Below are 27035 nucleotides of genomic sequence, written 5' to 3' on the forward strand. Positions count from 1 at the left end.
TCACCACTTATCAAGGCCCAGTGGCCACTCGACGATGAAGGTTAAAGAGTGTACAGTAGTCAGTTGGACAATATAGTAATCAAAATTCGGTAAATTTGTTAACTTAAGTGGAACAGCTCATCAAGAACCTGTTTACGTTGGACTTGAACACAATCAAATTGTAGTCAGCTGGAAAGCAGGCAAACAGAAGACAGTTCCACAGATGTGCAGTTCTAAGAAAGAAGCTTTGTTCATGGAATCTACGTTTAGGTTTGGGTACAAATAAATAGTAGGGGAAATTATTGATAGTTTTTAACTAGACGAGGGTTTCTTGTGAAAGTTTGGCAGGGGAGACCATAGATTGGAGCTCAGCCGAGCACTTGCCATGAAAATAACAATAAAGCAGAGACAGGCTCGCAATGTCTCTTGTGAGAAAGAGGTTGCAGGGAAGAGAAAAGGGCATCCGCTACTAGGCTACAAAGCCTATTTTGAACTATCAAGGCAGGATAGTCCTTTCGAGCAACTCCTGCCTAGATGTGGCAACAGTACTCCATCCTTGGACATATCTGGCTCTTATATAGATAGCGAATTGCATCAGCAGTGACATATCTACTGGATTGATAGAAGGATCCGACCATTTTTCCAGCGAGCCTGGCAACGAATTTGATGTACGCATTCGATTCTCATAGATATTTTGATTCACCAATATTTTGATTTGAATCTTGTAAAGAAATATCAAAAGTTGTGATTGGAGGTTTATATTTTTGTTTGCATATCGTATTGTTGGATATGCCATTTCAATTTTTTTTGTACATTTTAAATGGAGACATAACTTGGTTAAAGATACTATCAGAAAGTAGTTACACATGCGATAGTGATAAAAATAATGTTTGAATTTGAGCATAAACGTTATCATATTTATTAACCTATTCCTCAGAAGAGAAGACACGGTCAAACGTAGTTTTGAAAAAAAAACAGTGCACTAGCATTAGTGCACTCTAGCTTACAAAAAAAAGGTAAGATAACCCAGTCACCATTCTTTGGTAAGGACACCTCAGACTAATAAACTAACCCCCTTCTCAGAGAAGAAGTCTGGAAGACTGGACCAGAACTATATGTCAGCTAGACACCAACATTTTACTGACTGATATGGAGTACATATCCTAGACTATGGAAAAACGCCTACTCACACAATGCCAGGTAAATAATGTTATCCTGTATGTGTGTGCATTGCGTATAAGTGACTCAAACAAGGCTTGAGAGTATAGTCTATTTAATGACTGAAAGGAGGATGCCTGGGTTCATACCATTCCTAAAGGTCAATTTGATGAAGTAGCTATAACAAAACTCAAATCCATAGAACAAATGCCACGACTATAAACATTACTTTACACTATATATAATTTAAAAATCGAAAGATTTCTTCTGTTTCTTTAAATTGTTAATATGGTTTGGAACAATTCTTTTATACTGGAAATCATTCCAAAGTATAAAGTCGCTTGATGTAAAGGGAAGAAAAATATTTCAAAATCTAAACCAGAAAATGATAAAATGTGAAATGGATAAATTGATTTTTTTTATTTTTTTTTTTAACAATGGAGTCACCACTTATCAAGGCCAAGAGGTCACTCAAGGATAAGGGTTAATGAGTGTACAGCAGTCAATGGGACAATATTGTAGTAATTGTTAATAGTGGAAATTTGGTAAATTGGATAACTTAGGGGACAGTTCATCAAGAACTTGTTTACGTTGGACACAACCATATTGTAGTCTGCAGGGAAACGGGAAAGTTCCACACGCATGCAGTTCCAAGAAGCTTTGTTCATGGAATATATGTTTAGGTACAGATAAAGAGTGGGGGAAATTATTGATAGGGTTTTCAGCTAGACAAGTTTTTTGTGAGTTTGGCCGGGGGGGGGGGATAGATTGGAGCTCAGACTAGCACTTGCCATGACAATAACATTAAAGCAGACACAGGCTCGCAACGTCTCTTCTACAGGGAAAGAGGTTGCAAGGAAGAGAAAAGGGGCATCTTACTAGGCTACAAAGTCTATTTTGAACTGTTAAAGTAGGATAAGGTGCTTCTAGCAGCTCCTGCCCAGATGTGGCAACAGTACTTTATCCTTGGACGTACTTAGCTCTTATACAGGTAGAGAATTGCATTAGCAGTGAGATATCTACTGGAGCAATAGAAGGATCCTACCATTTTTCCAGCAACCTTGGCAACAGATTTGATGTACGTGTTCCATTTCAGATCAGGAGTAAAGGTCAGACCCAGAAGCTTGTCAAAACATGGAGCCTTTCCAAGACGAGAGCAATTCATTTCAATTGATGCTAGATGGGGATCAGAGTATTGATGATGTAAAGATAGAAGTTAGGTTTTAGATGCATTAAAATTAACCAACCACCTTTTTGCCCACTGTACCATGCACTCAAGATCAGAATTTGGGTCATTTACAGCCTTTGAAGTGTTGCCCTAAATGGTGGTGTCATCAGCATAAATGTCTAGAAATAATTTTAGGATATCAGTGATGTAGATCAGGAAGAGAGTTGGACCCAAGATGGACCTCTGAAGGACTCCACCATTAATACTGTGAGCTTCTGATTTCTGCCTATCAACCACTACTCTTATGAACCTATCAGAGAGAAATGATTTAACAATTAATAATGATTCAGAAAACATCAATGATTCCCTCTTTGTTAGAAACATTATGGAATGTGAGGACTAAAACACAAAGAGAAGCAAGAGTTACAAGGCGGGTGAAACTAAACTTTAGGAGTTTTAAAATCTTTATGATCGCATGTATGACATATGTAGCCGCCAGAGATATCCAGCAAGAATAGATGACTAGGAAATAGTTTATATTTTATAATTGACCTATTTTAGTTTGTCAATCAAAGATTAAAATTGCACAAAATTTTTCATTAAGAATGTGCGATTGAACTTTATATCACACCTAATCACATTCAGCTTTATGTCCATTTTAGACATCAATTTCAAAATGCTGTCCAACACAATATGTTGAACAGCTTTTCGAAATTGAGTTTTAAACAATCTCCAACTTCTCAAATTCATTTTTATCATTTCATCTTTCCCTTCGCCTTACCAACTGACCCTGCTACCTTAACTGTTCTATATCTACTGATCCAAGAACTCGTTCTTTTAATGTGACCAAACCAACAAAGTCTCCATTATACAAATATCTTCCTATACTGTCCAGATTGAATCTTTTCTCCAAGCTCAGGTCTAAGTGCGTTCTTAAAACTCCCATTACATTTTTCTACCTTAACTGAGTAATAAACAGAGTTTGACCATTTACCGACTCTTTCTTACAGGTAAGATGTGAGATGTCTAATCTTTCCTTATTCCAGTATTTTCAGGGTAAGTGCTTGACTGATCCAATTTAAAAGTGAGATCAAAGATGTGATGAAAAAAAAAAAAAAATTTGTTTAAATGTCACTTGTAACATGAAACTAAAATACACTTTCTGGAACTTGGGACTATAATCAAAACATCTACTACTCCCAGAACTTTATGAATCACAATTATATGTGTAGCAGCAGGAGATAGCTATTTTGGATTCATCAAAGACAATTTTTTTCAAATCTTAGTCTGACGATGTAACTTCAGGCGCCACAATTTTTTTTTTTTTTTTTCATTATTCCAAATAACTAATAGAAAAAGCAAAGATAAAAAAAAAAATAAGATACTTACCCTACTTCGGTGTTTAATGTCGGTGTTAACATTTTATTACATGGTTTGTGACAAGTGTTTTTTGTATTATTATGTGTTAATAAGATTTTTGCAGATTTGTCATAAATCTGGCCTGGATTGAACCTGTTTGAACATTCAAGTTCATCTTTGGTTATTTTGTCTGAAGCGCTGGCAGATGGAATGGTTGTAAAAATATCCGTCTCGATACATTTGCTGTTGATTTTATTTTGTTCTCTTTCTTTCTGCATATTTTCTCGGAAGTAATGTTGCCGATGTCGAAATAAGATCACAATTACTGCGATAATAATCAGTATGAGTGGTATGCCAGCGCCCAGACAAATAATTAGACCCAAATGAACGACTGAAAGAGATTTCTTCTCTTTCTTTAAACCGTTACTATGGTTTGGGACTGCCATTGGGCTTGTTGTCGTTGTTGTCTTATTTTGTCGAGGAGTTGTAAAACCTTCTTTACGATCACAATTATGACCCGTGTAGCCCGGGTCACAGACACAGAGATATCCAGCAACAAGATCCTTGCATTTGCCGTACTTGCAAGGGTCGGGTGCGCAGTCGTCGATGTTAGTGGTACAATCCTTTCCCGTGAATCCAAGCGCACAGATGCAAGCAAAGTCATTGATCCGATCTTGGCATGTTCCGCCATTAGCGCAGGGACGGATCTCGCAGTCGTTCACTGCCACTTCGCATAAAGTGCCAACGTATCCCGGCACACAGCGACACACAAAGTCGTTCACTTTATCTGTACACGTTCCTCCATTGAGACATGGATTTTTAGAACAATCATTAACATTCTCCTCGCAAGTTTGCCCGTTAAATCCAGGCGTGCAAACACAGCGAAATCCATTTACTTCATCAACACAGCGACCATCTAGAAAAAGAAAAAAAATGTAAACCACTTTTACATCACGTAAATATTTTATGATATATTTTTAAAAGATGACCTTTGACTTGTTGGGTCAGTATTTTATATATAATAAATCATTAAATATATATATAAATAAATAAATCAATAAATAAATCACATTGACACACCGGTTCTCATTATATTACCAAAGTTAAGTAATGTTGAGCCTGGTCAGTACCAGATGGGTGACTATTTGGGTATACCAGGTGCTGTTTGCAGGAGGACAAACACTATCATCCTTCATCCAAGATATTTTTTGATAAATATTTTTTATGATCAAGTGTGCATGGCGACAAGCAAGCAAACATAATATCTACAGCTTTAGTTTGTGTAAATATTGTTCTACAGGGACTTCTAGAAACTCCTTTCATCTATCTAACTAAATATTGACAGGATTGTCAATGCATAGTCAAGAAAAAATAAAAACGGTAATGCCTGGGAAGATGATATTATCAACAAACATACACCCCCCCCTTTCCAAAAGAGGTCATACATGGGAGGAAATTCTCATGACAGAACAGATTCTATATTACTGCCTCCTCCCAAATATTAAGATTTGAAACTAGTACAATACAAAAACTAAAGCTCGACAAAAAGATATCAAATCTGTAATTGATAAGTAGCATAACTGACCTCCAGTCTTTAAGATTTGTACATTCTAATGTCCATAAATGTATTCTTTTAAAAAAATAAAAACACTTACCATTTTTACATGGACTTGATAAGCATTCATTAATTTCAAGTTCACAGTTAGCTCCAGAAAATCCTGGCTGACATTCACAGAGGTAACTACCGTGAACGTTACTACATTTTCCATTGTTGCGGCAAGGATTTCCATCACAGGATATTGCCTGGATGTCACATCGTTTACCGCTATATCCTTTAGCACAACGACACTGAAAACCCGTGCCAGTATCCTACAAGGGAATAGAAAATATACGCCATTAAATTATTCTCAACAGAAAAAAAAAAAAAAAAATTAATCACAGTTATGGTAAGCTGATGTTTTAAGTCATAAAAACATCTAAACATGAAAAATTATTTAATCTAGTTTGGATATTATTCTCAATGTTTCAGCATGGATATGTGGAAGAATGGATAAAGGCAGAGTAATAATCAGATCTGAGTGTATTCCGGAGGTGGAAGACAAAATTCTCACTACAGGTAATAGTAATAAAAAATATAAACAATCATTCAGGCAACATGCTCTTCAGTGTGGCTAGCTAAGGTGAAAGTTTCAAATGATGTAGCTTAGTAGGAATAAAAAGTTCAATCATGTTTGTAAGAGTATAAAATATTATCAATTATACCATTCTGTCATTGATGTTGGCACTTTCAAAAAATGCAGAAGATCTAGCTCAATAGTCTTATTCAATAGACTAATGGACATTATTTTCAGATAATCAGACTGCAGTGATTTTCCTTGCTTAACAAGATAAATCTTCTGAATACTTATATACAAGAGATAGAGAGAGAGAGAGATTGACTCAACAAAACTCACTTCACATGTTCCATGATTTAAACAAGGTTGATGTTGGCAGTTGTCAACTTCAATTTCACAGTTGGTGCCATTAAAACCATCCGGGCACGAACACGTGTAACTCCCTTGACCTGTATTCGTGCAGGTGCCAGCATTCTTACATGGATTATGATGTGTGCAATAATTGAGGTCTGAAAAGGAAAGAAAAAAAAAAGAAATAAAGCATATCAAAAATATACAAACTAAACTTTTTTTCGTAGGCAGTAAAATAATACCAACCAACTCACAAATAAACTAAATTAGAAACAAGCTTTGAATTGGGTTTTATACATTGTAACAGCTTCAAAAATAAGATTACAAAAAGGCCTTTTGTTTGAAGAAACAATGATTAACCTGTAAAAGGATGCCTGCATGATGAAGAATTCATAACTAAGCCAGAACATAGGCATGCTCAATTGCATTTCTCTTGTCAACACATTGCTCAAATACAGTAAAAGGAGGCTACTCAAACCAATACTGAGGTAAGCGGCATTGCTCAGAAATAAATTACAAACAACGAATAACCTATGAAAAAGGTGTGCATAATGAGGAATTTGTAGTGATGCAAGTCACCACTTATCAAGTCCGGAGGCCACTCGAGAATGAGGGTTAATCGGTATACATTAGTCAATGGGATTATAACGTAGTAATCATAAGTAGTGGAGATTTTGTAAATTGGATTACTTAAGGAGATGGTTCATCAAGAACTTGTTTATATTGGACTTGAAGACAATCAGATTGTAGTCAGCTGGAAAGCAGGCAAACGAAAGAGTTCCACAGGCGTGCAGTTCTAAGAAAGAAACTTTGTTCATGGAATCAACGTTTAGGTTGAGGCACAGATAAAGAGTGGGGGGGAGATTATTGATAGCGGTTTTGGCTAAACTAGTGGTTTTCGTGAAAGTTTGGCGGGGGGGGGGGACCATAGATTGGAGCTCAGACGAGCACTTGCCATGAAAATAATGATAAAGCAGAGACAGGCTTACGTCTCTTCTGTGGAAAAGAGGTTGCAGGGAAGAGAAAAGGGCATCCACCACTAAGCTATGAAATCTATTTTGAACTGTCAAGGCAGTTTAAGATGCTTATAGTAGCTCCTGCCCAGATGTGGCAATGTGCAATGCTCAAATATACAGGAGGAAAAATTCAAAACAACTAGAAGTGATGCTGGAGTAAGAAAATGGGGTTATGTTATTTCTAGGTTTTTCTTTTAACATGGCTGTCAGATCAAAGTTAAAGTGTCCAGTCTACCCTATTATTTTATAGCAAAGAAGTTGAAAGGCAGATTAATACATTTCCAAGAAGAATGTTAGAGAAACAGAATGGAGTAAAACTTGAAAACATGTCAGATCATGTTCAATTTGTGGCCGCAACCATTTCTCACTTAAAAAATAATCAGACCATTATAAGCCAAGAATTATTGCCAAAAAGGGTGGAGAGTTAGTTGAAACACTCCTCCCATTGGGTAAACAGAAATTTACACACAACTCTCGATCTTGTATAAGTCCTTACTGATTCAAAAAGGGTTCTTCTAAATCAAAAACAAAACTTACCTTGATTGCACAAAAGACCACCCCATCCTTCAATACAGTTGCATTCCCAGGATTTGTTACAGGTGCCTTCTCGACAGCTCGGGTGTGGAATACACTCATCACAGTACTGCCCTTTCCAGCCCAAACGACATCTGATGAAATAAAAAAATTGATGAATTAACCAGCCATGGTTCAAATTTAAAAAAAATAAGCTTTGAAACAAAGTATATTTACATATATATTACATAATACGCAATCCACCTCTCCATTAAAAATAAAACGGTAGGTATGCAAGACAGATGAAGTCTTGTTGCATATACTGCCTCATCCTACCTCACATGTACTTGCAATGGGAACCATTTTTATCCCACATGGAACATGCATAATCTGCAGAGAAGATCATAACTTTTCTATCCTTGACGATTATGAGAAAATATACCATGAATGAACCGTTGCTTAACCCTCCCTCATAGTGCTTTTTCTACATATCCTACTTTTGACATATCCGCCAACTGACAGAAAGAACACTACAGCTGGAATATTTCCGTGGTTACGAGATCTCAGCTGCCTCTATCATGACACTTTGAGTATGTATGATGCACCTAGACATCCCGTTTTTGACAACCATCTTTCAATCCGAACATCTTAAGTGTTGTGGCGAAATATTGCAATCACATCAACAATCATCCCGCTCAATCCCTTGTTAGATTAGCAGAAAGGAACTTTCTTGCCAGACTATCGGATCATTTGTTGCAACATCCGACATTACCAAAATGTGTGTAAACACGTTGGATAGTCATTTTAAGCCCATCACAAGAATTTCTTTTATCTAAGAAAAAGCTATATCTTCATCGCATTACGTATATTTTGTATGCTTAATTGAATCACCAATTTTCTTTTCTTAAATGAATTACCACTTATCAGGGCTAAAATCTACTCAAAGAAAAAGGTGAAGGAGATGGATTATTTGACAGTTGATGAATACTATAAGAGGATTGAAAAATGGAATAAAAGTTTGATTTATGATGACAGATTATGACTAGTGCCTATTTTCAAATATAGTCAACTTAATTTCTTTCAAAACTTGAAAAACACTGTACTTCTTTACACCATGAAGTGACCTGTGATATAGCACACCATGATTAGATGTAAACTAGCAGGCCGCTTGGTGTTGCCCAGTAATAAGATATGACTAAATATATTTTAATCCATGCAGATTATTATAGAGGCAATTGTCTATAGAGTATTATATTGAATTTTAATATATAGTAGAGAGATCAAAATAAAATAATATATAACTTCGAGGTCATCAGCTAGAATTGAAACCAAAACAAACTCTCCACACCCATACACATATATAAATTCACCTGTTATGTCTAAAACAAAAAAAAAAAAAATTACCCGATTATTGAAGACCAGATTCAAACGAGCAAGGATACCCGGACGATCCACAGTTTTAATTATTAAGACTGCGTCAGATATTTTATGCAAAATTTGATTGGAAATTAAATTGTTCATTAGAATCCATTTATTACGAAAATGATGCCTAATATTAATGATAGATGATCGTGGTCAGAGTACACGTATTACATATTTGCTGGTTTTGATTCTATTTTTTAAAAACAAGCATACTTACTTGCATTCATTTGGATTGTCGCAATACCCTTGCGTAGTATGACAACCAGGAAGGCAGACCGCTGCAAAAATAAAATCGTAATTTATCTTACAGAGGTCAGATAATTTTCTGAAAAAAAATTCAACATGAATTTTTTTTTTCTTCTTTACAAACACAAAAGCCATATATTGTTCTAACATTTATTTAGATAAATATATAATTTATGAGATATATATATACACACACACACACACACACGTGTATATAAATATTTGAGTGCATTATTTACTCTTAAATTAACCAATCATTATGAATTTTCAAACACTGCTGTTATGTGGGTAATATGGGATATATTTAGTTTACTGCAAAGTGGTCAAAGAGAGCATGGAAAACTCTTTACAAAAATGTATTTCCAATGAAAATGTCAAATCAAAAATAGGTATTAGACAGCAATCAAGAAATTCTGTAAATTTCAGTTTCTTACATGATTTTAGATGATCTTGTGTCTAATATATGCACAACGTTTTATTTGAAAATTCAAATAATTCAAAATTGCAGTCATTAGATACCAATTAGGCAAGATTTCAATTTCTTCTTGAGACTCCTTAAGTTTAAGCCTTTAAGCTTAAACATCTTCTAGAATCAAAATCATGTAAACTTGCAATAAAAAATTCTAGAACAAAACTTAGTAGCATTATATCATGATTTTAATCTTTGTGATCAGACATAAGACTGGTATAAAACTGTTCTGGGAATTCCATTCTGGTACAGGTATTCTAGTATTACGGTTTTTTTTGAGATGAGGATTTATTTGTATTCTTCAACCTGTATTCAAACGAACATAACTGAGGAGATGAGATCATCCGAGTTCATTTTTAAAAATCAATGAGATTTTACACTTCTTTTTAATGAAAGGTGCTTTAGACTATTCATCAGAAGTCAATGATTTTGTGTGCTTTTGGTATACATTCTTGTTTCTTTGCAATTAAGATATTTGTTCTTTTGAAGTGTTTTTCATGTTTGTTGCTAACAATATTCCTATGCAGGTCAATTAATATTTATTTTTTTGTCAAATGTTTTGTTAATATTTGGTTGTTTTTAGTATTAAATGTTTGGACAAATAATTTAAGAAATCCTATTTGGAAAGTTCAATATTTTTATCTTTGTTATTGTGTAATATTTGCATTGTATATATGCAGAGTTTTTGCATTTTATTCAAACATTTTATTGGTAGTCCTTGATTGTTCAGAGATTCATCGTATCCTCTAAGCATATGTATGTAGGTCAGTCTTGTGTGATATATGGTTCCATGCTAGTAGTATCTTACTTTCCATAAAAATTATAGGTTCATGCCTTTCTCAAATGAAAATAAACCCAAGCACTAAACCATTACACAAAAATCAGAGCTATTTGAACTTTTACAAAGGTCTTTACTCTCTTTGCATAAAACTGAACTAAATATATTTCACATTAAAACCCCTTATGCCTAGCAGTCGTGTTCCAAAATTTACAATGATTAGTTAATTAGTTTAGGTATGAATTCTGTAAGTAAAAATAGACAAGAATATGCCTAACTTTATATAGATGTTTAATCATGTAATGAAAAAGGCACTTACAAGGGAGATGGGGGGGAATAAATTTCTTTTTAAAGGGCAAGAATCAATATGCAATCTATTCCAAGAAATAAAGAATGCTTACGTTCTTGACAATAGTGTCCTTTCCATCCAGGTAAACACTTCATACTGCCATTATTATTACAAGTGTAGTGACCAAACTGATCGTCTCGTGGACGACAGATGGTGGTGCACTGAGAGCCATAGTAATGTTCGTTGCAGACTGCACGATAACTATACTCCAATTCGGTTTGGTTAGAGGTGTAATTAAAATCCACCCACTCAACGCCGACGCTAAGGGAGCCTTGAACAGCTCTCCGCATAATCAGCTCATGGGAACTTCCTACAATAAAAAAAGTTTTAAATTAATGAATGAACAAAAATATAATTTTAAAAATGCAATTACAATTGTGGACAATAGCTGCAAACTTGTTTTAGTATTGACATTATTTGTTGGCTGGTTTTTGACCTTTGTGTTTATGTGTGTGTGATACCCCTTATCCTCAAGTGCGACTTATTAAGCAATGATACTCCCAGCAAAAAAAAAAAAAAATAATAAGTTTCCAATACCTGCCACTAAACGAATCCTATGTTCTATGCAAGTGTTCCAAAAGGGGCAAGTCTATGCCATTGGAAGCAACAGTCACCACAGTTGTTATGTCAGGTCTTTCCTCGGACAGTTTTACTACCAGTGTTGCAGAATCAAAGGGGTCCAAGTTGGACTACTAAGAATGCTAGGAGTTTTTTTTTTTTTTTTATTATCTAACCTCGATTACTAGTGAAGATTGTAAGCCTTTAATACGAGGAGTCAGGCTTACATAATTTAAAATTCTAGAAGTCAGAACAAGAAATTTTAGAATCTTATTAAACTGACCTAATACTTTTCAATACTGCAACCCTGTTAATTAGACACTGCCATCAACCAGAGCATTTCTTTGTCCTGGTTCAGATACATACATATTCATATACACACAAAACAGTATCAGTAGCTACTTTGACTATTTATAATTATAATAAAACTAGACAGATACAATTTACCTCCTGGTAGTTTAGTCTCAATCTATGACAATGCAGTTGAGCTTAGTTTATTATGTCATTAAAATAGATTTTTTTTTTTAGAAATTCTCAGAAATTATACTTGGAATAAATATTCAATTTCACCAGCCAACATCTTTTATAGAGTAAACAAAGCATTTGTATTTAGTAAGAGAAAACACTAAAAATCTTTTATTCGATATACACATAAAACATAAGAGGAAGCGGGTTTGCAAAAAGAAAAAAAAAATTTAAATAGCGACTATAGAAAATGTTAGAAATATTTGATGTGAAAGTGTCCGATGAAGAATTGCAGACAGAGTTCTAAAGTAACCATTGACAACCATAACAAGCAGTATGATGAAGAGCCTGACAGGTTTCTGTTTTCTCTGAATAAATGACCTCAAGTTTAGACTTGATTCAGAACACAAAAAAACAAGTTTCTAGGTGTGAGAACATGGCTGACTGTCAATAGTGCTATTTTTTATGTTTAAAAATTATCTTAAAATATGATCAATTTCGAAAGATATTTTCAGGTAATTTGTATGAATAAATATAACTTTTATGGTCAATATTTAATACTAAAATTACTGACAATAATAAAGTTATTTTAGTGACTGCTAATTCGTCCATCCAACTTCGCTACTTATGCGTGACTGGTGGGAAGCTAACAAACCTTAGTTTTTATGCACATCAATTATTTGCGGAGGAAGGGGAAAGTTATCCATGTTGAAACGTTTTTGCTTAAATGGTGTAAAATTACAACTTCTATACCGTTTGACATCGAAAACTACCTGTTGAAGTGGGTTTAACCAGCTTCCTCCAAAGAAGAAAGTTCCATGGAAGTATGATATTCACAAGCGATCCCCAGTCGTATGTATAATGCTACCTCTCAGCTGACAATCTGGCACATGGTTTCAGGCTTCTATCAGAGTGGAGTATGCTTCTGTTCAGTCCCAAAAGATCATCATCCCAGGACTTACCTCCTACTTGGGTGGAGATTTGGGGGGGGGGGTGTTAGATTATTGCCAGTTGTCTGAAGAGTTCCTACCAGAATAATAGAGAGAGGTTCTATTGCGGCAAATTTTACGCCCATACAAAGTGTCACATTTACTAGGAAGCTGGATCCCCACCTCATGTTTAACTTTGCTAATGTGAAAGGCAGATGGATAAAGTTATCCTGTCCGGTTTGAATATTAATAGGGTTTATGAATTCAAAAATAAAACCCCAAATTTATAGTCACTTATTTATGGGTAACAAATCAATCCATGCCTCCGTTCAGTCTCAAGAGACAATGGATACTCTTGTAAGAGTAACTACACACATAATTCTGAGGCAAAGATTGTGCAATCCCTAACCACACCTCTCTTGAATCAGCATTGCCTGGGTCCAATGCCAAGGAGAAGCTGAAGACTGATTGGAAACAATGCTGGGATAAGCGGTGAGCACACACAGGACCTGGAATTCCCAAATAGTTACCGATTTTAGTACTTATCAGGCTCAACACTGCTTGAGTGATCTAACGGAAACAGGTGTGTCAATGTGATTACGCCAAATAAGCTAACAAATACCATGATGTAAAACAGACATTAAATCAAATATGATGAGACGAGAAATTTTATTCATTTTCATTGGAAAGTGGCAATATTTAATACCTATTAAAACTAAAAACTGGCAATAAATGGTACATACTGTTATAGATGGATACACATACAGAGGTGCGTGCGGATGGTGGCGGTGGAGAGATGGCTCCTACGCAGTTAAGCGAGAAGTATTGTTATTTCGGTAGCAGGAGTTTTTACTAGTAATGCAAGTGTTGCGTTTGCTAATGTGCAGCCGCTGTGACAATTTCTAATTGACATATACTACCTTCCGATTATTTTTGATGCCACTTTGGTTGCTTGAAGACTTGATTAGAAAGTAACAGTCAAGAATCCAATCTTGTAAATCTGCCTGACAGGTGCGGAGACAGGAACTGGCCCAGTATCTGTCTGACTGAAGTACACTGCTTGAGTATTACCTAGAAGGTCCACCCTCCCAGGCCTTGCCACCCAGCTTTTGGGTGGGGCAACGCTACTGATGAATGCTGATAGGGATGCCCAGGCAATTATTGCTAGGCCAAAGTGCCCTTATTTTAGGGACACTAGCTGGACATTCTCACTTTGACCTTGTGTTACATCTTGCTAAGGTGGGCAGCAAGTAAATAGCTACACTACCTAAAAATACAGTAATGCCTAGGAGAGTGTTCTTATAATAGATACTATGCTAAAATCCCATAAAAAATAATGATTCAAGAGAATAGTATGGCAGAAAAACATACTACACTAATCATTCACAAAAAGAGAAGGGAATCCCTGGGTGGATAATATTGTGACAACAGAACATACTCCACTACCCCACCCCCACCCCAATGAGTTGCGCATTGAAAATAGTACAATTTGGGCTTCAAAAACAAACATGCCAAATCTCCATTAATATTTTATTATTATGACTGCATTTTACATAGAAGATTTGGCTTTTATTTTTATTTTTTTTATTTTCAATAAATAATCAATTAATAATACTAATATATTAAGTTATGTGGCAAAAAAAAAAAATAAATAAATACACATGCACGAGCAAAGTGGTCACCCAATTTTATTATTCATAAATATGGTATTTTTTTGTTTTTGTTTTGTGTCTTTCCTGTCGGGCCGTGTGACATTCAACCTGTTCTGCACACTGCAAATGTAGTATTTCTGAACTGAAACTGTTGTGAAACCACCTGTCGCTTCTCTGGGAAATCAGGCGCTGTTTTATCTGCCCGACCTCTTCACATCCATCAGGAAAGGGAGTATGGGGTGGAGAGGGGGGTAAGAAGGTGCACAAATTGTACAGGTACGCGTGCACACACACACACACACACACACATAATGGAAAATGGATGCTGACACAGGGGCCCTTGGGCCTGTATCAAAGTTTCTATTCAATACCAGAGGGAGAAGAGGAGCATCCTTCAGACATTATATGGGGTAAGGGGTCGTTATGCTAGTCATTTTAGGCTCACGTTTCCCCACCCACTGCAGAATGTCACCAGGTGAGATTTGACAATTTTTGCATCCACCTAGGATTACCCCACTATAAACTGACCTCAAGTCTTAACCTTTACTAAAGTGTGTGTGTGTGAAGGTAATAGAGTAAGAACGAAAATTATAAGCTTCAGGTTAGACATAATGGAAGAAGTAAAATATGTAAAACTATTTCAAGACAGGGAGGAGGAGTGAGGCCAGTAACTAAGAATAATTGTTTTTCATTGTTTCATTTTTTTTTTTAATAAGCTTTGCGTTTATTCAAACGACACAAAGACTCACACTTCAAACTTTTTTTCATTTCAGATACGTTGGCATGAAGTATTATTCGCCCATTTCACAAAAAGGCGAATATGATAAAAGGTAGTTTTAGGGGGTTTGAATCTTCCCCTACTCCAGTTAAGGGAGAAAATGTTAGAAATTTCCAGTGATGGGGGAATCTTCATTTTAACAGAAAACAGCAACAGGTTTTTTTTTTTTTTGATTTAATTCATTTCCTTATATTAAGGTTGTTTATTATTGATTTTTATTGATTTTATTGATTTTTTTTTATATATATGTCCAAGACATATTGGGTATGGCTAGGAACAGTAATCACCGCCCCCTCCCCCAAAAATCACTGTGCCACCAAACTACTTTTCTACAGTAAAAAATTTGAATATTCTTTTTGTACTCAATTCGAGAAAAATTCATTATTTACAGAACATGGTTGTACACTAGTAGGAGAGGGGGGGTGCGTGTGCTAAATTTTGATGGTTTAGAATTTCCTTGTAAGATTTTTGGAAATCTCAATACATAACCAAGAATCAAAGCGTAGCATCCGTTCTTTCTCGGTGGCCATGCTTCAGGTACCACATCCTCATTTCGGAGGTATCGGACAATGAATTTGTTGGCTGTCGCCTGAAGACCGCTCATCAGTCAAGAAATGCCAACGAGATCGTCCATGTTGGTCCCATTCGGGGAGGGGGCTAAATCTCATAACTATAGTTGGCCGACATCGAATGTGAGATTTTGCACCCGACTATTTAGTTAGGTCTAGATTCGACTAAAGACTAGAGTCACTATTCAACCAAACAAAAGCAAGGTTGTTTCTTGCCGTTCTCGGATTGTAAGGCAAATTTTTTGTAAAAGATCCGGGCAGGGAGAGAGAAAGAGAGAGAGGGGGGGGGTCTTCCAGTTTTACTTACAATAATTGACAAGCTATAAGCCACCCTCTTTTCCCCATTCGCACTAGTGGCATGCTTATTCTGGGTCGATATAGAAGGAGAGAATCGTAGTATGAGCGAGCGAGCAAGTAAGGAAGGAAGAGAAGAGGAAAGTTTGTTTTTTTTCTTCTTCAATGGCACGAGCCAAGAGGGGAGAAATTGGACCGGGAGAGAATCAGGATCGTAACAAAAAAAGACGCGTGCGTCACGCATACAGAGTGAAAGAGTGAAACAGAGTAGCGAAGAGAGAGAAAGAAAAGGAATGAAGGAAGCACATTTTTGGGGAAAATAAATATAACCCACGTGTAACTAAATAGTAGGAAAATACACCTCGCTGTGCAGTTTTAATACATTTTCTTATTGCGGTGTAGAAAGAGAAAAGGAGAGGGAGGGAAAGACGGACGAACAGAGAGACAAAGGACAGAGAGAGAGAGAGAGAGAGAGAGAGAGAGAGAGAGAGATCGTTGTTGGCAACAGGACCTATTTTTTTTTTTTTTTTTTCTTTGGTGCGTTTAATACCACCACTCAGAAGCGAAACTAGGCAAGCAGGCACGCGCACACAAAGTTTCATGACCAGACGCGAACGCGCGCGCACACGCGTGCGCGCACTCACAAGGGGGAAAGGGTAAGGGGGTTCACCCGACTCTCCGATTCAGACAGATAACAATAACATTGACTACTGCTCGTTTCGTGCTGTAGGAAGAAAATATTTTTCACGTGAAGAAATATATATACACACACACACACACACACACACACACACACGGGGGGGGGGGACTTGATTCATAAGCAATTCTGAAGGCGAAGGAAGGAGTCATACCACAATAGACACGGGGGGGGGGGCTAGGTGATATAGAAACGTTAGAATAATTTATAATTATAAAGCTTTCGTTCAAGTACGAAGGTTATCAAGTACATTTATTAAATACCGAAAAACTACACAATTTTTTTTTTAATTGGGGGGAAAAAGAGCAGAGGAATTTCCATGGCTAGAAGTACGGAACGAGAGAGCAGAGGGGGGGGGGGTATATAACAAGAGATCCAACCGTATAATGGTGCCCCCTCCCACATACTACATCCGGAGAGAAAGAACCGAATAAGTTCATTTTTTTTTTTTTTTTTTTTTTTAATTAAAACAGGAAACGTGTGTGTATGCGATTTTTTTCATAGCTAAATAACACGTGTAGCAAGAAGAGAAAGGAAGGGAAAAGAAAGACATACGTAGTAGAGTTGTATGTGAGAGAGAGAGAGAGTAAAAGAAAGGTAGATAGAGGGGGGTGATAAAGTCGCAGAAGTAAGAGGTTTGCCGGTTGAGTTAATTGAAGGCAAGATCGACAACGACGCACACACAGGGTCGTCATTCATGACACAGGCACAACTGGCGGGCACGTGTACACACGAAGCAGACTGGATGCAAAAATAGTAAAGTTAAAAAAAAAAAAGGGTAAGTTTAGAAAAAGAAAAAGGTCCGTAAATCTATAGGTAATATATTCCGTTGCAAAGTGAAACTTGTCACCATGGCAACACCAATTGTTTCGTCATCGAAAACACGCACTCCATTAAACATGACTGCTAAGAAAAAGAAATGACAAAGTTGATTGGAACGAAAAATAAGTTCAATATATATATATATATATATATATATATATATATATAATTTATTATCCAAAATAGAACACGTATCAGAACTGACTTTTTTAAGCGCAAAGTGTAGTATCTGTTCTGGTACTGTTGTAAAGTCTTTCGTGCTCGGGCTCGGGCTGTGAAAAGGTCCTAGACCGAGGCAATTTGACTATTTTCGTTCCAGTAATAAACAAACTATAATTATTTGCAACTCCACCCTTGCCTCACATTCACAAAAATTGGTAAATTTTTACAGCGTAGTATTAACACCTTCAACTTCCATGTTAAGAACGGCTTTCGGAATAAACACCCCAACCTCAGAAGCCGTTCTTAACATGGGGAGGTTGGGAGGGGGGTTATTCCAAAAGCCATTCTTAACATAGGATGGTTGAGGGTGTTTATACTATACTGGGGCACTGGGCCAGGTCATAAAAAAAAAAAAAAAAAAAAAAAAAAAAAAAAAACCATTTTTTTTTTTTTTTTTTTTTTTAACAGATATGGGAACATTTACACTGAACGCCAGTACATACAGCGTTTTCGGAATTTATCTTGCATGACCCCCTCCCTCCAACGTAAACAAAATGTTGGTGAATGCTTTACCCCTCAAAAAAAAAATTTATATATATATATATATATATATATACACACACACACACACACACGCACACACACTGGTAGTATTGGAGTGTAAAAAAAAAAAATGGAAAAAAAAAAAAACCTTACCAGAGGAAGGACCATGTCGAGTTTTGTCATTCCACGCTTCTATGATTAACGAGAAGGTACCCTACGAAGAGGAGAGCAAAAAAAGAAAAATATGAAACATTTTAATAAAATACATTTCTATTTTATATTGGTAAAAACAATTTTATTTTCCTTGTTTTGAATGAACTTTACAAAAATAAAAAATAAAAAGATACCCCCCTCCCCATTTTCCATACGACTGGCAAAGTGCGTGTGTGGAGCCACCCAGATCCCCGAAAACGATCAGTGGAAAAAAAGGGAGCAATAGAGGGAGGAAGACAAGCTGTTTCCAGTAAAACCTGACTCACATTTATTATTTAGAGGGAGAGCACGAATCGATACAGCCAATGGCTTAATTTTATTTGAGTGTTGGAAAAGGAGGGAAAATAAACAAAACTTAAAAAACAAAACCAAAAAAAAAAAAACTATTAAAAACATATCTACCTACAAAAAAGAAAACTTATTTAATTATACCTTTCGTCTTTTTTTAAAATGTTTACAAAGACAAAGATGTAAAATATCAATTAGCAACAAACATTGAAGGTTTTGCATCGTAAAACAATACGAAAGTCCCGTTTTTATAACATTTCATCCCAGAAACGCCTTTTCTCGCTCAGAATATGAATTATAAATATTTAAAAAACGAAATTATGGTAGAAAAGAAAAACGTGCTCATCAATGTCCATTTATTTAAAAAAGTTTTATAAAAAAAAAAATAAATAAAAGATATTTTACTTATTTACACTAGTTTGTTTTTCCGCAAGGACTCCCCACCCCCAATTGTGATGAAGTGCAATCCATCACTTTCAATAAGGAAAAAAAAAAAAATTCATGGATACATACACATATTTGGTTAATCGGAATCTTAACTCATTGTTCTAAAGAGGGGGGTATTATTTTAGTAAAATAGTTGAAAAATTCTTACAATTCCTCGAATATTGTATAAATTAAAATATTTTTATTTCATTTTATGTTATAAAACATTAAGATTAAATGAAATGATTGAAAAAGTTTCTTAAAATTTAGTAAAATAGAGTTATCTCCCTTAGAACAATGGGTTTAGCTTCCGAATAACCATATGTGTATATATATGCCTATAGTGAAGCAAACGTTACACAATAAACAACCGCGCATTCGAACAGGCATTGGAGTGCAATGGCAAAGGAGATGCCCAGTAAACAATGCCGAGATGAGCAGAAAAAAGACTTCATTTCTATTTATTAGGACTAGTTGCACACTGAAGGCGTGAGAGGCCGGTCTACCCTACTACTTAACTGATGGCTACAAGTGAACGTGAATAAGTATCCCCGACCTTGCATAGTTATAAATTAAGAGATGTCCGATAAAGTAAAAATAACAGGTTAAAAAAATATAAATAAATTGAAAGAATTACTTACCGGCCAGGAGAACTCGAATGGGAGCAACATGGGGTTTGTAAAGTTGTGTATGTTCTTGCTGAAATCAATCGAGTTATTTCCGAGAACGGGTGTATATCGAGTAGCGAAAGAGCACTTTGGGTTTGGCGTGATGTCCGCCATGAAATGCGTAAGACAAATCCTAAAAAAGGTGGTGCAAGGCGACGACGAAGCACACCTGCCATCTCGCAACTGTCCGCAACAGTTGCCGTTTGCTAGTAATCCCTGGGTATTCCGAAAGGATTTCAGTCGTAATTGGAATACTCCTGAACCCGAGACCTGCACACCAACAACGGTGAAAGAAAAATAGAAAAACACGGAGTTTTAAAAACAAATGGGAAAAATTGAGGGTCCGAAGGTAAAAAGAAAAGTGGAGGGGGGGGGGGGGCGATAGGAAAAAAAAATATTTGTACCGTAAACGTAGAGTAGAAAATAAAGGTTTTTTGTTTGTTTGTTTTCTAATAAATAAAGTTAGTTATACAAAAATAAAGTAAAAAATAGGTAAATATTAAGTAATATAAGTTATTTTTCATTCATATTTATTTTTTTTAAAAGTCTAAGTGAAATAAAAACAAAACAACGTATCAAACACATCTACACAAAACGGACACAATCGACTCGAATCAAAACAGGAAAGTTTGATATACATATATATATATATATATATATATATATATATATATATATATATATATCTCAGAATAGTTAAGTTTACATAAACAGAAAATAGAGTAGAAAAAATATTCTTTTTCAATCTAGAATTTTAAACATATATATATATATATATACATATATATATATATACCGCGTCCATCGAAACGAAATCAATCTTAAAGAAAAAAGTACCTAGCATAACATTTTGAATAGAAGAGCCAGCCGAAATGAAAAAAGAAAAAGTCAATATTTTTATTGGAATTTTTGAAAAAGAGGGGAGGGGTGTGGAACTTTATGAAAAGTGGACAAGAGTAGAAAAAAAAAATGGGATAATTTTGGTGCCAAAGAAAGAAAAACTTGTGAAATGGTACTGACCTGCTTGAGAATAATTAACATCCAAAGAATGGGATATACTGCTGCGATACGTAACCGCATCCTCCTTGTGTGCCGTTTTCCCGGTGTACTACACACACTATGGCTGGTCGCCGTCTCTCTCTCTCTCACACTCGCTCGCTCCGTCTCTCTCGCTCGCTCTCTCTCTGTCTCTCCAGCAGCCTCGGTCTGGTGGCGGCTTCACTCACTTAGCTCCGCCTCCATACACACGTGATCGACAGAGCTGTGGAAAGAAGGGGGAAAAAATGATAATTACTTGCATTACACATATGGGACTCATACTCTATTTCTATTTACCCTACCTCTCCCGCTTCCACGCACTCACTCACATTCTATCTATCTCTAATTCTTTATATAAAAAAATAAATAAAATAATAATAATAAAAACACTTTAGTCTGTGAGTGCGCTCACGCACAGGTCTGTTAAACATTATTATTATTAAACTTTCTCCCTCCCCGTATCTCTCTTCACGTTGATATATATGTCTATCTACCCCCCTTTTCCCTCAAATCCAGTCATTTAAGGCTACAATTGAAGAAAAACACGATAGAACAGAAAACATTAATTCAACTTCAAATATATGCCCCCCCCCCCCACAATCGGCATCACTCACCCCAGTTTAAATTTTGGAGGGGAACTCCTTTACCAACACATACAGAGTACTCTCTCTTTCTCTTCTTCACATATACAGACAGGTACTTGTAGTTAAAGCCAGTCGGTATCGGTAAAAAGGGGGTGGTGGTGGCTGGGGGTGGCGCGTGCCTGTATGGGGGGAGGGGGTATTCATTTTCAGAACGTGCGCTTTTTCTCTCTACAAGAACCAGATTTTTAATCCAGCACGCGAGCAGAGCCAAGACAGTAGTTGCCGGCTCTTTTTAATGATATTCCAACAGTGCAGTGGAGTTGTTGGACTACTCTTTACTCTTCTGCGATGCCTTTTTTTTTTTCTTTTTACCAAAACTCTTTGAATACCATGAGGAAAACTATTTGCTTACGACAAGAAAAAATAATCATAAACAATTGGAACCTTTTGAATCGGTTTTTTCAAAATGCATTCTGCAAGAACTTTTTAAAATGCAATAAAAAAAAAATGTAATTGCTGTATGCGTCTGAATTTTAGACACTGAAACCAAAATGACAAACGGAATGGACAATTACTTTTAAAGAATGGAATTATTTATGCTACGTCGCGAAAGTGTAAAAGTATTCCGAGACTTAAAACACGTCGGCAAATGCGTTAACAATTGCACTTTAGCGGTACATGTTTCCACACACACACACACACACACACACACACAGTGTACAAACATACAAAAAAAAAAAATAGGGTGGTGGAAAAAAAATAGACTAAGCGAATGGACTGTTCAAGTTTAAACTATGAAACTCAAAAATATCAAAGTGGATTAAAAAAAACAAAACTGAATTCAGAGAGAAAAGTGGATATATTTCAAGTTGAACTAATTTCAAATCTTCAATACGTGCGATTATTATTTAAAAATTTTTAAATTCCAAAGTTATGGTCCGGATTTTTGATGCGTATTGATCATTTGGATTATTCGGTCGTCTATTTTCAGTTTCGGCCGTTGTAGCCTCCGACCTTCTTTTCGAATTAAAGAATATAAACAAATTTTCTAACTGGATACTCATGCAGAATACGGACTATGGCTTTAGGTTGTTTTTTTTTTTTTTTTTTTTTGTTTTTTTTTAAGTTAAATTCAGGATACCTTTCATTAATTTGTTAGGTGAAAGTACAGAATATTCACACAACACCCTCCCATCCGCATGTTAAGAATTGGTTTCAACATGTTATAGTACGGTCCGTATTCTGCATGAGTACATGGAACCGGGACACCTCACCTACGAGGATTGTTCTAGTTAAAATTTTATCAACCACTATTTTACGAGTATTGCATTTTTCTTTTAAGATATTTAACTGCTTTAGCCTGTCGTAAAAATTGTCAACTTCAAGAAGAGTGCCACTTAAAACATTGTTTGCAACCGTTAAGTTATGAAGTTTGAATCTTTAACCCAATCTTGGGTGCTAATTCAATGCACTTACTGATCCGCGCTATTTTTTTAAATCGTATTTCCAAGTTTGATTAAAGTTTTTTTATTAAATTGTACAGAATAGGTACAAAACACCCTCATGTTAAGAATGGCTTTTTAAATAACATTATTTCAGCACGGATCAATAAGTACATGAGTACCCAATCTTGCCTAGATTTGTAATATTATGAAATTATTTAAAAGGTTCCTAAGTTCAAGACTCACTTGGAGCTTGCATCGACCGATAGACATAAAAAAGAAAACTAAATGTTTCAAAGAGAATAACTTGATCACTTACTCAACTAAACATCGGGATGTCTTCACAATTAATCCGTGGAAAGAGATGCGTGAGCATGTTAGTGATGCAGTGATGCACTGATGCAGATGCACCGTTATAACGTTGACCACGGATTGATTACACGCACCAGCAATATTAAGTTTTCCGATGAGATTTTAAAAGGAATCTCAACTGACAGGAAATTATACCGATCTGTGAGAGAAAGTTCGGATAAATGAAAAAAAAAAGCAACCAATATTTTACGGTTATTGGATTTTTCTTTTAATATATTTATCTAGGTTTTTATGAGATTCTGTTCAGTTCCAAAAGACCATTCTCCTAGGCTTCTCATTGGGAAGGGGGGGGTGCGGTTATTGTGTGGAGGAGCAAATCTCTGTAAATATTGCACCCATCGAAGATGCCTCACACACTAAACCCCTTTTAATCGATGTTACACCGGTTAAGTAATTTAAACTTTTAGAGACCAGGAATTTGAGGCCCCTTTGGTATACACTGACCTGGCTGCAAACGCAGGGTCCTAATTTGTTCCAGTGAGGGAAGGGGCTGATGTTAACTTTCCTGCATACAAGCGAACAATCTCTAAAAACTGTACTTGCAGGACTGAAGAAAGAATCTGGTCTTCAAAAAACTGAATGGAAAACAACAAAAAGTGTTAACTACTCTCTGTAGAACAATACATGCAGCTGGAAATATTCTCATCATTAAGGTGGAAAGTTTGAAAAAAAAAAAAAATACGCAAGCGCGCGAATTAGTGATTACTTCAAAGTTAACAAATACAAAAGTTTATTAATAAGTTGAAAACATGTAAGGAATGGATATGCATAGGATATTGTACACTTAGTCATGATTATCGACGGATAATCTTGAATTTTACGATTTAAAATGTAAAAGATCAAACAACACTAAGCATGCGAGGGGTTGGGTTACTATTTTAAAATTTTTAGTCCATTTAAAGAAAAAAAAAAGTTGGTTTTCAAATAATTGTAAACTGCTTCGGTGATTTCCGGGACTGGCTTTGAATTCTCCGTTCATGCTCTCCCCTCTCCACTGACTAAAAATACCGGTATTTTACATTTACACCTGTAATATGTTTATAAAGCGAAAGGGGGGGGGGCATCTTATTGCCAAGTTTCGAACGCTAGGAAACATTCAACTTAATCGAGCAAACCGTTGCCCGATGAAGTTTAAGGATTTTGATTTTAATAGTATTTTAAATATATTTATATTTTGATTTTAATAGTATTTTAAATGTATGGTTAAAATCGTCTCCAGGTAAAAATACCTTTTTATTCGACTTTTCAATTAAGGTTAAAATGTAGCGTCAGTGTAGTATAACGAGGTCATCTTCCCAGGCATTACCTTCGTGATTTCATTGCCTAAGACGCCCTCGTTCATAAAGGGGTGCCGATGGGACTACATACATATTTTTGTTCTTATCCAGTTTTCCTTTTGGGGAAGGGGGATAGAATTTTCCCTTCATTGAAACCCGATCACGGGAAAGCATAGAACAAGGGATCCGACACCAAAATACCTCAAGACGATAAAATAAAACTTTTATGGAGTATTTGAAAATATAAATTTCACGACAGATATAAAAAAAAAAAAAGAAAAGTTTTTAAGCACCCCCCCCCCTTCATTCTCTATCAGATGTTAAAAAAATAGCAAAGTTTGCTCATGTACCAAGAATCTGCATAATTTTGTTTCATGGTAAATGTGATGAAGAGAGGGTCTCATACTTCCTAATCTTGAATATACTTGCCTTACAATATACACCATGAAGGATTCCAGAAATCCTTTATTTGTAGAAAATACCACAGCCCTCTTGTCCCCCTCCCATGGCATATTAGATACACAACCGATTTTTTTTTTTTAATGTGAAAAACCCAGTTCCTCAACAGTGGGCACGGGATTGGAGGGAAAAGTTAATTGTCTCCGTCTAAAAGGATTTCTCATTTTCTGAGAGAACAATAGACTATGATACAAGCCCCAAAGGACAAGTAGATGTTTAATAATGTGTGTGTATGTACAAATGTATTTATTCAAATAGTTAACCGACACACAAACACAGCCGTTTTTATATAGATCCTCTTCTCAAACAAATCAAACCCGAAACGTTATTTAAAAAAAAAGATGAATTGTTTTGTGTGAATTCAGCTGTCAAAAGCGACATTTTCCATCCAGATGCACCTGCCGTCAAATTATATATATATATATATATATAGAGAGAGAGAGAGAGAGAGAAATAGAGGTTATCGAAAAAAGAAAAAAAAGCAGTAGTCCATATAAGGCCGTAGTTTAGCCCGGGGGCTACGGATGAATGGCCAGCATGTAGGGGCAAGTGAAGCATAGTCAATGAGAAGGAGGGAAAAAGAAAGGTGTGTATGTAGGGGGGGGGGAAGCTTAACTGACAGGGCGAACACACGGACACAAAACAAGATATGCCATGGAAAATCGAAATCTCAAAACTAAAATATACGAAAGTTTTCAACGGTATTTTTACTAGACCATCTATATATATATATATATATATATATATATATACACACACACACACACTATAGCAAGGCGCCCGGTATTGCCCAGTAGTAAAATATGCTTAAATATGATATTTTGATTGATGCAAATTTCGTATTTATAATTGTATTATATTGCACCCATATATACTAATGATGGTACTCATGCAGAGAGTGATCCGTGCTGAAATAATAACGTTATTTTAAAGGCCATTCTTAACATGGGGAGGGAAGTGTGTTTTGTATCTATTTTGTACTTTAACCTTACAATTGAATAAAAAAAAACATCTTAAAACTTTAATTAAACTTGGAAATACGATTTAAAAAAAATAGCGGGGATCACTCTCTGCATTAGCACCGTAATGATATAAAAAACAAAACACGTACGTTACCACCGAGAATCGAAACCAAAACGTTTAGTTTACGATTTATTTTTTCTCTGCCGTTATTAACTGAGTTATGAAGACGTGTTTGCTGCAAGGCTAAAAATTAAAACATGAATTACGTTATGCATGCATATTCGTAATGTCTGAGTTCGACCGTCATCTGGCAAACTTTTCCTCTTTTTTATTTTCACACTTTTGTATCGATTTTCTCGGGCTAAAAACCAAATATAAAGTTTCGCATGGGTTCAAATACCTTATATATGAAGTTTCAAATCTGTAGACCAAAAACTGACAGGAGTTTGGTAGGTAAAATTTTTAAACGAATATATATATATATATATATATATATATATATATATATATACACGCATACTGTGGAAAGAGTTTTGTGTTTACTGTAAACCATTTACGAATATTACGCAAGAATAAATCATGTAAAATACCTGCATGAATATAATTACACGTACTCGTTAACTAAAGATGATCATCCCATAAGGAAACCGGAAAGAAAAGAAAAGAAATTAAAATGAACGTTTAAAAAGAATATGCAAATTGGCTAGATTGTTTTTGTTAGTGAATACCATTCCACGACCAATACATAAGTTGTATTTTCTTTTTAAATAAATAGAAAAAGAAAGTTTTTTTAAATACGAATAGCAATACAAAAAGAACACACACACACATACATACATATATTAAAACGAAGTTACGTCCGTCTTTGTTTACATTCTTCATCAGCTGATGGTGAATTCCATGGAAAAGTCACT

The 27035-nt window shown here is 35.6% G+C and overlaps 1 protein-coding gene across 5 annotated transcripts in view; it reads right to left on the bottom strand.

The window, feature by feature from the left end:
- The window catches only part of LOC145255662 (uncharacterized), a 586940-nt gene that overhangs the window by 10896 nt on the left and 549009 nt on the right, over positions 1-27035 (bottom strand). For all 5 annotated transcript variants that reach the window (XM_080114217.1, XM_080114216.1, XM_080114219.1 and 2 more), the window contains 9 exons: positions 21007-21247; positions 19960-20256; positions 18545-18605; positions 10975-11232; positions 9298-9358; positions 7683-7813; positions 6118-6287; positions 5320-5533; positions 3695-4580 (listed from right to left, as the gene is read on the bottom strand). In XM_080114217.1, the coding sequence (XP_079970343.1) occupies positions 3695-4580; positions 5320-5533; positions 6118-6287; positions 7683-7813; positions 9298-9358; positions 10975-11232; positions 18545-18605; positions 19960-20256; positions 21007-21066 (2138 nt within the window). In that variant the 5' untranslated portion in view covers positions 21067-21247. The remainder of the gene's footprint in view (positions 1-3694; positions 4581-5319; positions 5534-6117; positions 6288-7682; positions 7814-9297; positions 9359-10974; positions 11233-18544; positions 18606-19959; positions 20257-21006; positions 21248-27035) is intronic.

This window comes from Euprymna scolopes, chromosome 31 (genome assembly GCF_053919585.1).
Source record: "Euprymna scolopes isolate OS-2025 chromosome 31, ASM5391958v1, whole genome shotgun sequence".
Lineage (NCBI taxonomy): Eukaryota > Metazoa > Mollusca > Cephalopoda > Sepiida > Sepiolidae > Euprymna > Euprymna scolopes.